We start from the raw sequence: 11,867 nt of genomic DNA, 5'->3' as shown, positions 1-11,867 counted from the left end.
GCCTAAGGCACTTGACTGCTAACCAGAAGGCTGGCGGTTCAAACCCACCAGCCACTCCTCGGAAGGAAGGTTGGGCAATCTTCTTCCATAGTGATGCTGCCGAGGAAACCCAAAGAGGGGTCGCCATGAGTCGGGGTTGACTCAACGGCACATAAAAACAACAGACACTTGTGGGCCCCCCCACCCCACCCTGCATAGCATCAAACAGTCAAAATCTATTTCAAATTGTAGACTTCTGCATGAGTGATTTCCAATGTCAGATGGCTAACATTAGAAACAGGTTAAGAAAGTTTTCATGTGCTATCTTACTTGCTGGTTTCACAGTGAATAGTCTCCCTTTGTGTGAGTTTTGAAGTCTTGTGTTGACATGTTTCTTGTAATTATTTGGTTATTTGTAATTATTTAGCTGCCTTTAGACATATGGACTTGGATTGGAGAAGATTTTCTGGTCCAGTATTTTACCAGATATGCTAATCATGTACTTGTAAAGAAGGGGGTTTTGGGAGCAACTAGGTCATGAAATTGCAGGGTTAAACACAGTTAAACAAGATTTCTTTCTCTTTTTTTGGGAATCGGGGAGGGGACTATGTAAGGACTATGTATCTCAGAGGCTTTAATACGTTAATAATATTCATGATTCATCTGAAGAGCAACATCATACAACAGTTACCAAACTTATTTGACCACGAAACTCTTTTTTCATAAAGACTATTTTTTTAAATCATATCTTTTTATTTTATTTTCTATAAACCAAGCTTTACAACTTGGAAATCTCTTTGTGCAGTTTATAAAGTAATGAATTCTAAATGAAGGCCCGATTCACCCACACACCGAGCAATTACGTAAACAATTTTTTCTTCCCCAGTATTCATGGGACCTATTTTGGAGCCCCTGTTCCTTACAAAACATGTTTGGGAAACTCAAATTCCTTGAATTTATAAACAAATAGAAAAGAGGTTAAATTGCCCATTCAAAATTACTTTTCTCTGAAGAACAAAACTTCCAAAGTCTTCCACCATATTGAATGTTTCCTTCCTTTTGTACCCAAATTTAGAGCTTTTGTAAAACAATGTAATATTCCAAATTGTTCTATAAGATGTATATAAGGGGGTTTGCAGACATAATGAACACTGAAGATTTAATGATTATTATTATTATTTGAGTTGACACATTGACGTTGATTAAAAGAATAAGATTGAAAGAATTAATATTTGACGCCAAGGTTACAGATTTTCAATAAGAAAAGCTTTTCCCCCAAAATCAGCTATAATCTTTCAAATTATAATAATCTACTCCCTTTCCAGTTATAAAAAGCTCAAACTATGCAGCAATGTGTATACCAGAAAGCTTCCCCACTTTCCCAGAAAACAATTGGAGAAAATGACTGTTTATGGTTTAGAGTCTATTGTTTCAGACCCATATCTATACAAATAAACATGTATCTTTAATTTTTTTTTTACATGAATAGCATCATGGTAGACACGTTTTTCTTTAGCCTTATTTTTTTTTTTTTACTCAGCAGTATTACATGCTTATTTTCCCACATCAGTACAAGTAGATCTGAAAAAAGTTTTTTCTTAATAACTCATTAATGTTACCTCATATGGCTTTACTATAACTTATTTAATCAGTTTCCCATTGATGAGCATTAATATTATATTACTATTAATATTATAAATTATTATTAATTTTTTTTTAGTAGACAGTGCTGCAGTGAATTTTGATATAGATTTTTCATTGAACCCTTGTGTTAGTATGTCAGTTGGAGGAGTTTCCTTGGAAATAGAATTGCTGAGTCAAAGAATATGCAGATGTAAATTGTAAGTATTGTGAAATTGTCTTTAAAAAATTGTGCTAGTTTATTCTCCCAGTGTCAGCATTGCAACAGGAGACTTTAAAATGATATAATTTACAAGGAACTTTTTCAAAAAAACTTACACTTTTGTAATGGATAACAATATCTTGCTGTATTAATATTAAAATTACATAGATAATTTATTAAGCAGTGGTAATCCTGATCTCTCTTTTCCTCCCTCCTCTCCCTTTTTAAAACACTCTTTACAGAGCAAATTATTCATGGAAGGATTTAGAAGCCTAAAAGAAGGAGAACCAGTGGAATTCACATTTAAAAAATCTTCCAAAGGCCTTGAATCAATACGGGTAACAGGACCTGGTGGGAGCCCCTGTTTAGGAAGTGAAAGAAGACCTAAAGGGAAGACACTACAAAAAAGAAAACCAAAGGGAGACAGGTAATCATTTTACTTTATTTTAATTTTTGAGTGTTTTGTATTTGGAAAAGACTTCTGAACATTTATTTATATTTTTATTACTTTGTTGGACTTTATATAGTTTAGCCAAAAAAATGAAATAAAGTGCCACTAGCATGTAGTTTAGTAAAATATATCAGAATATAGTCTGGCCTCAGTTTGAATTGAGGATACTGACTGAGCATTCAGCATTGAATAATGTTCTCCCTTGATCACTATCCCCACCAGAATCTTGTAAGACCACAATGAGGAATTGAAGAAGTTACCATCAGACTGAAGTGACCCTCTGGACATACAGAAATTGCTAACACTCCACTCCTTTTTTCAAATGAAAATATATTTATTGTTTTGTCTGTTTGTAAAGGATAAGTCGTACATAGAAAATCCAATCTGTATAAGAAACTCTGAAGTAAGGGGAAGAAAATCCTTTGAATTCCTAACTGGTGGAAGGAATCATATGTATGCTATTTTGAAGCTTGCATTTTTTTCTTCCCTCCATTAGCAGTAAGTATATCATGGAGCATTTTCATGTCAATTATTGGCACCTGCACACATTCCCACCATATGAGTATACCAAAATTTGAGCACTGCTGTGTTAATGATACTTAAGCTTTTTCCATTAGGAGTCCTTGCATAATTAAATGCTGGACTATTAACCAAAAAGATGGCAAGTCAAGCCCAATCAGAAGTGCCTCAGTAGATAGACCTGGCAATCTGTTCTGAAAAAAGTCACAGCCAATGGCAACTAACAACACAAAAAGGCTGTGTCACCATTTTCAGTATATCACCACCACCACCATAGTGGAATCTCTCTATATACACATTTTTTAAAACCTGTCTGATTACATCTTTAAGTTAAATCCTTAATAGTCAAAATTCTTGATAACAAAATAATGCAGTTTTAACATTTTAATATCTATCTGCAGACTGCTCTTCAAAAATTATTAGAGCCAATATACATCATTTCCAAAAATGAAACTGCTCATTGAATAGTGTCATCTTTTTAATCTTTTCCTATTACATAGGTTAAGAGAGGCATATCATTATATTCTTTGCATCCTTTGATCACTAATGAAAATCAACATGTTTTATATGTTAATTTTAGTTTTTTCTTCTATGACTTGCATATTTCTTATCATTTGCCCATTTTTTTTCTGTTGAGGTCCACACATTTTATTACTGATTTATAGATTTTCTTTGTATATTTAAGATGTTAACCTTTCATCTCAAATGGATGGGAAATATTTTTCAGCTCATGAAATCTATTTTAGTGGTTTTTAAATGTAGTACTGAAGTTTTGGATTTTTACATAGACAAGTTTGTGACTCTCTCCTTAATGCAATCTGACTTGCATTCCTATCTGGCTTTCCATACGATATATTTTAAAATATGTTATATTCATCTGTATTTTCTTATATCATTCTTATGACTTTATTTTTTACATTTAATAATCTCTTTTATTTGTGATATAATTTGTTGTTGAAGAAAGTACTAAAAGGGTGCAGGTATTTTTTTTTTTCTCTTCAAATCGCTAGCTAATTATCTTTACAGTGTTTGTTACGTAGACCATATTTCCCCATTGATTTGTAGTACCAATCAATAAGGAAATTGCTTCATTTTTTATTCTCATTTTTAAGAGCTCATTTAGTACCAAAGGAAGCTCATGAAAATATTTGAAAGTTTAATGATATACTTAAGGATTCGAGTGGTTTTCTGCCCTCAGAGAAAAAAGAAAATACATACAAGTAAAGCAAAGTAAAATAAAATTACAAAAGCCTTTCTTTTTCTATATCTTTGAGACAAAATCTTTATAGTTCTGGCATTTTTTATGTGTGTGCTTCATTGGAATCATGAATGAAAGGAGAGTAGTTGAGGCCAAGAGTAGCAAAGTAAACAGTAGGACATTCCATCATGTATGACCTGTTACCCATAGTAAGGACCACTGGAAAATTTTAAGTTGAAAAGTAGCATGATCTGACTTACCTTCTGAAAATAACATCTGGCAGCTATGATGGGAAGATAATGGAAAGGTGCAGGGTTGGAAGCTGAGAGACCACTAAGGAGCCAGTTGCAATCAGTGCATGAAAGAAATGGTACTTGTTCTGACTGGAGTGTTAGCTGAGGAGAAAGTGAGCAATAATCCTGATAGATGTTAAAGGTAGATGCGATCGGATTTACTGATGATCAAATGTGGAGTGTGAGAGAAAGAGGGAAATCCAAGATGACTCTAGGTTTGTTTGGCCAGAGGAACAGGAAAGAGAGAGGGGCCATTTATTAAGATGGGGGAAGATTATGGGAGGAACACTGGTAAATTAGAATTTTGCCTTTGGATGTATTTAGTCGGAGATACATGCAGATGTCCAAATGGAGATATAAATTAGGTGGATAAATGTGTGAGTATGGAGTTCCTGGGCTAGAGATATAAATTTGGCAGTAGTCAGCAAAAAAATTATATTTATAACCATAGACGGAATGAGATAGATCACCATCAGAATGAGTGAGTATGCATACAAAAGGGAAGAGGACTGAGGACTGTGCCCTGGGATATCCCAAAATTTAGGGATCAGGGAGAATAAGAAGAGCAGCAAATGATACCAAGAAAAAATGAGGAAACTAGGAGAATCAAGAGATTCAAGATTTTGTCTCAGAAGCCAAGGGAAGAAAGTATTTCAATAGCATGACAGGTATGTTAAATGGTGCTAATGGTTAAATGATCAACTAAGATGAACACCAAGATACTGTTTAGCAACATAGAAATCATTGAAGTGGACAAGAACAGTTTCAGTGAACTGATGAGGGTGATAGCATAAGTAGGTTGGGTTTAAGGGAGATGAAGTGCAGACGGCAAGTGTAGACAATTTTTTGAGAAGTTTTCCTGTAAGTGGGAGCAGAGAAACAAATTAGTAGTCAAGGTGGGGAAGTTATAGCATGTTCATTTGCTCATTGGAAAGGTCCAATAGAAAAGAAAAAATTGAAGATGTAGGAAGACAACTGCTGGAGTAATTTCCTTGAGTAGGTGAGAGGGTTGGAACTTAAGCACAAGCGGAAGAACTGGCAATGGGAGCACAGATGGTTTATTCTTCAAAACTGGGGGCAAGGCACAGCATCTGGGTATACCTACAGCTAGGCAAGTCGGTGGATAAAAGGTAAGTTTTCTCTTTTTATGCTATTTTCTTAGTGAAAATTTGAAGCGAGGTCATTGTATTAATTTTCTAGGGCTACTGTAACAAACTATCATAGACTGAGTGCTTAAAACAATAGACATTTATTCTTTCATAGTTTGGGAGGATAGAATCTAGATTTAGGGTGTCATACTCTCTCTGAAGGCTCTAAGGGAAGATCTTGCCTCGTCCCTTCCAGATTTTGGTAGCTCCAAGTCTACTTGGCAGCATAATTCCATTCTGTCTATGACATGGTCCTCTTCTCTCTGTGTCTTTGTTTCTGTATCTCTTCTCTTTTTCTTATAAGGACACAGGTCATATGGTTTAGGGTCCACCCTTACTCCAGTATGACCTTATTTAACTTAATAATTGCATCCTCAAAGACTCTATTTCCAAATTAGATCACTGTTACAGGTACTAAGTGTTAGGACTTCAACATTTCTTTTATAGGGACACAATTCAACCCATAATAGTCATTGACTGAGACTGATGGTAGAGTAGAAGGTTTTGGAGACTTGAAAATAAAGGAGAAGGGATGATACAGGAAAATGGAAGAGTTCATGCATTATGAAAGAGAAGTTGTATACCAGACTATACTCACTCAAACTCATTGCCATTGAGTCGGATCCAACTCATAGTGATCCCTCCTTGGGTTTCCAAGGCACTATCACTACGCAAATAGATTGCCCAACCTTCCTTTCGAGGAGTGGCTGATGATTTGAACCGCCAGCCTTCTAATTAGCAGTCAAATGCCTTAAGTACTATGCCATCAGAGCTCCCAGGCTATGCTAAAGACTCATTTAAGGTTAAAAAACCAAGAAAAAAAAAAAAAAAAAAACCTCTTGTGACCCTATAGGACAAAGTGGAACTGCCCCATAGGGTTTCCAAGGCTGTAAATCTTTATGGAGACAGACTACCACATCTTTCTCCTGCAGAGCTTCTGGTGGGTTTGAACCACTGACCTTTCAGTTTGAAGTTGAGTGCTTTAACCACTGCACCACCAGGGCTTCTCAGTCATTAAGGTTAGTGGGCTCACATTTAAAGGAAAGTCAATCATTATGATTGTGTTTTGTTTGTTTTGTTCTCCAGCCATTATTGACATCATGGGTACAGCTGTGAAATAAGCAGAAAAGTGGTTTTAACTACAGTTAGGATTTTCCTAGTTGAGAATGACAAAGAAAGATAAGAAAGGGCACAGATGTATGCAAGAGAATGATTGTAATGATGAATTATAGAATCTAAATAGTGTCAGGAGGAGTGAAGACATTGAAAAGGCAGTAGGATCATGGGCTGTAGGGTAATAGGGCATCAAATGTTGCAACTGGAATGATAGAAGGAATGAACTGGTAAAGTAGAAGGTAGCAGCGCACAGAGGGTGATTACATACTCCAACTGCACAGTTTATTGAGTGTCTATATTGTGATTAAACTTTGACATATTTTGTATCTAATTATTTCCAACTTTCTATTTAGTTCAGAAAACCCATGATTTTTGTCACTAGGTTTAGAAATTTTGGTTTTCTATGTCCCACTTATTTTAAAATGCAATTAAATTATTCAAATAAGCATAGAGAATATATATACAAACTGAAACGAGAGAAAAAAAGAGGTGGTAGCAAGACGTGGATTTTTGTCAGCTGATGGCTAGAACAATATAACCCAAAGCTTACATTTGTGAATATTTTTTTTCAAACCAGAATTCAGTTAATTATCATGCCTTTCAATTAGCTGTTTTGTTTCTTAAGTTTCTTGTAATCTAGAGTAGCAACTCACACATACACACATAAACACACACACACTCACATACATATAAACACTCTTTTAAGAAAAAATTCCATCACATTAACTTGTTGAAGAGACTAGCCAGTGATTTGCTCCTTAAATATTTAAAATACTTCAAAGATCTTTGATAACTTTCTTGATCTTTTCCATGGTTATTAATGATTTAAGTTTTTTCTACTTCTTGATATATGGTTAGTAATGAGAATAAAATTGTGCTTTGACCCAGGTTGTCATATTAGCATAATTATTTGCCTCAAAAATCTTGTAAGATATATTGGATGCTCTAGTTATTTCCCAGTGCCTCATTTTTTCTATACTTTTTCTTGATTAGATATGTTATTGTATTTCAGTGATCCAGCTCTTACATAAATTTCTGTTAGACTGTTTTTTCCTAATACTGTGACTATTCCTATTATTTCCTTCCTTTTTGTTTTTCATTTCTTTTACTTTTTATTAATATTTCATAGTACAAAAGTAGGAAAATGGTATGGTGAACACCTACATACCCACTTACATATTTTAATAATTATAACCATTTTTGCAGAGTCATTTTAAAGTTATTATGCTATAACACTTTACCCCTTACCACAGCTATCAAAATAAGCAATACTTCCCTAAGAGCATCTAATACCCAGTCCATGTTAAATGTCCCCAGTTGCCCAAAGCTTACATTTCTGGATGTTTTTTTTCAAACCAGAATTTAGTTAATGATCATGCCTTTCAGTTAGCTGTTTTGTTTCTTGTAATCTAGAGTAGCAACTCACACATACACACATAAACACACACACACTCACATACACATAAACACCCTTTTAAGAAAAAATTCCATGACATTAACTTGTTGAAGAGACTAGCCAATTGTCTTATAAAATATACCATGATTTGGATTCATTTTGATGTCTTAAACTTGTTTCTGTAACTCCTGTATTGCCTATAAATTCGAAGTACAGTGCGTACTGTGTAAGCCACTTGACTGCTAACCAGAGGCTGGCAGTTCAACCCAACAGCCACTCCTCAGAAGGAAGATTGAGCAATCTACTTCTTTAGTGACACTGCCTCGTAAACCCAAGGAGGGGTTGCTATGATTCAGATCTGACTCGACGGCAGTGAGTTTTTTGACGCCCAAAATGGTAACTTCAATCTAACAAAATCCTTTTGATCTAACTTCTACACACCAGTATGAATCAAGGTCATGTTTGAGTTTGTCTAATACTTTCTTATGATTGGGGAGATTATTCATCTTTGATATGAATGTCATGAAAGTGATGCTGTGTTCTTCTTATAATATCCTATCAGGTGGCTTACAATTTTGATTTTATCCATTACTAATGATATTCTCATGCACCATTAGATCAAGTTCGTGTCTTTCATCCCATTCGACATCAAACTTTCAATTATTTATTTATTCTATTGTCATGAACCATGGGTTCTTGTTTTTTCCAGTGAGTTATAACCTTTAACGGGAGCTCTGGTAGCATAGTGCCTAAGGCATTTGACTGCTAACCAGAAGGCTAGTGGTTCAAACCCACCAGCCACTCCTTGGAAGAAATTTGGGGTAATCTACTTCCGTAGTGATACTGCCTCAGAAACCCAAGGAGGGGTCACTATGAGTCGGGTCCAACTCAATGGCACATAACAACAACAACAACATAACCTTTAACCAACTTTGTTTATTTGAATTCATCCATGTTGTTGTATATACCAATAATTCATTTCTTTTTATTGCTGAGTAGTATTCCACTGCATGGATATAACATTGTTTTGTCCATTCATCTGTTGAAAGACATTTCATTTGTTTCCACTTGGCCATTAAGAGTAGAGTATTTATTTATGGCCCAGATTTGACCAATAAGAGCCCCTTCAGGACGGTTTTTGTATTCTTTTGACAAGTCCCTATCATTCTCTGATTACTTTCTTACTAACTAAATAAAATACTTTCATACTAATCTTACAGTCTAGAAAATGTTTAAAGTAATGATATTCAGTAATTGATCTGGGTTGTCAAAGTAATAGAAAACTAGAATTCCAGTTAGCATTAGTACATATATATATATTTTTTTTTTGCTTGCATTTATTTTTATTTTTAATTATCAAATAACAAAATTGATTCATTTTTTGATGTACAGTTCTTTGAATTTTAACATATATAGGTTCATGTAATCACCACCATAATCAGAGTAGAGAACCATTTATCCCTCCAAAAAAAATTCCCTTATACTATCTTCTATTGCCACTGCCTCCCAACCTCTAACCCCTGGCCTCTTCTCCATCTCCATAGTTTTACATTTTTGTGAATGTCAAATATATGTAATCCTTTAGTGCATAGAAGCCCTGGTGGTACAGAGGTTAAGGCACGTGGCTGCTAACCAAAACGTCAGTGATTCGAACCCACCAGCTGCTCCATAGAAGAAAGATGAGGCAATCTGTCCCTATAAAAATTTACAGCCTTGGAAACCCTATGTGGTAGCTCCACTCTGTCCTGTATGGTCACTGTGCGTTGTAATTGACTTGATGGCAGTGGGTTTTTATAGTCTTTTGAATTTTTTTTTAAAAACCCATAATCATGCCTTTGAGATTTCTCCAAGTTGTTGTGTCCTTTTTGTTGCTGAATAATATTCCATTGTATGGATGTAACAGTATGTATCCATTCACCTGTTGAAGGACATTTGTTTTTCTCCTGCTGTTGGAATTTAGAATAAATTTAATATACACCTTCACATACAGGTTTTTGTATGAACATAACTTTTCATTTAGCTGGGCAGATACCTAAAGAGCTCTGGTGGCCTAGGGCCTAAGGCATTTGACTGCTAACCAGAAGGTTGATGGTTCAAACCCACCAGCCACTCCATGGAAGGAAGGCTGAGCAATTTACTTCCATAAAGATTTGCTGCCTCAGAAACCCTAAGGGGATTGCTATGAGTCGGAATCCACTAGATGGCAGTGAAAAAAACAAACAAAAAAAAATGCAGATACCTAATAATGGGATTGCTGGTAATACCATTATAGACTTTTGTTTAACTTTGTAAGAAACTGCCACATCATTTTCTGGAGGAATGGTACTATTTTGCACTCCTGTCAGCAATATATGAGCATTCCAGCTGCTCTGGATCTTTGCCAGCATTTCGTATTATCAGCACTTTTTACTTTAGCCATTCCATTAATTGCATGGTGGTATCTCATAGTGGTTTTAAATTTCCTTTCCCTAATAGCTACTGATGTTGAATATCTTTTTATGTATTTTTGTATCATCCTTATATCCTCTTTGGTGAATTATCTGTTCATATTTTGCACATTTTTTACTACTTACTTGTTTTCTTATTGTTGGACTTTGAGAAGTCCTTATATATTTTGTGAATACATGTACTTTGTTAGGTAGTGTTTTGGTTCTCTAGTGTTGCTTTAACAGAAAATGCCACAAATGGGTGGTTTTAAGCAGGGATTTATTCTCTACAGTTTAGGAAGCTAGAAGTCCAAGTTCAAAGTACCAGGCTCTAGGGGCTGGGTGAAAGCTTCTCAGCATTGAGCTTCAGCTCTGCTCTTGCTCCTAGCCCACTGGAGCTGGAGACACCTCTTCACTCAGGCAGTTTCTGATTGCTGATGCTGACAAACCCAAGGTTGACAAGTAAAAAGGCACAGTCCCAGGATTACCAAACAACATGGCAGGGCACTAGTTCAAGTTCAGAGACAGTCCCAAGATTGGCAGGAAACATCGCAGGCTGCTAAATGAAGACTGGTCTACATGTAGGGTCCAAGCATGAAAAAAACCTCCTGAGCCCTTCTCAAAACTTCTCTTTATATACTGGAAACAGACCACATCCCCAAGGCAGCTACTCAGCTCCTCTAGTAGATTCCACCATGGAGTTGATTACCAGTCTCATCACGGAGAATAACTATATCCAGCTGTGTAGCCACTCAAAACCAGGCCCAGCCAAGTTGACACATAACCTTAATATCACAGGTAGGATTTGCAAAATTGTTCTCCCAGACTGTGGCTTGTCTTTTCAATCTCTTAAGTGTCCCACACAGAGCAAAAGCTTTTTATAAAGATTTTATAAAAATTTATCAATTTTTTTTATCATGTGTTTGATGTCATTTTAAGAATTCTTTGCCTAACTCCAGGTCACAAAGATTTTCTTTGAAAAGTTTTACAGTTTTATGTTTTACATTTACCTTTGATACATTTTGAGTTAGTTTTTGTATAAGGTATGAGATTAGGTCAAGATTTATTATTTGCCTATAAATATCCAGTAGGACCTCTAGCGGCATAGTGGATAAAGCATTTTGGGTGCTAGCCAGAATTTCAGCAGGTCAAACCTACCAACCACTCCATGGGAGGAAGATAGGGTGATCTACTTCCATAAAGATTTACAGCCTTAGAAACCTAATCGGGGGTCTCTATGAGTCAGAATTGACTTGATGGCAGTGGGTTTGTGTTTTTTTTTATTTTTGTTTTTGTTTTTGCAATATACCACAGGTTGTAATCATTTCTGGAGTACTGGCTACTATTGTTTGAAATTTAAATTTTCATTCTTTTGCTTTTTTTTTAATTGCTCATTCTTTTTTTTTTTTTTTTTTAATTGTGATTTGGGTGAAGATTTACAGAGCAAATTCACTTTCCATACAACAGTTCACATACACTTTGTCTCATGTCATTGACC

General features: G+C 35.4%; 1 protein-coding gene across 1 annotated transcript in view; it reads left to right on the top strand.

The window, feature by feature from the left end:
* LIN28B (lin-28 homolog B) overlaps positions 1 to 11,867 on the top strand; it is a 223,256-nt gene that overhangs the window by 124,564 nt on the left and 86,825 nt on the right. Inside the window, exon 3 of the mRNA XM_007940850.2 lies at positions 2,065 to 2,249. Coding sequence (XP_007939041.2) covers positions 2,065 to 2,249 — 185 coding nt within the window. The remainder of the gene's footprint in view (positions 1 to 2,064; positions 2,250 to 11,867) is intronic.

Source organism: Orycteropus afer, unplaced genomic scaffold (genome assembly GCF_000298275.1).
Source record: "Orycteropus afer afer isolate SDZICR_OR568_19922 unplaced genomic scaffold, OryAfe1.0 scaffold00072, whole genome shotgun sequence".
NCBI lineage: Eukaryota > Metazoa > Chordata > Mammalia > Tubulidentata > Orycteropodidae > Orycteropus > Orycteropus afer.
The sequence above is the reverse complement of the archived record's forward strand: the minus strand, read 5'-3'. Positions and strand labels throughout refer to the sequence as shown.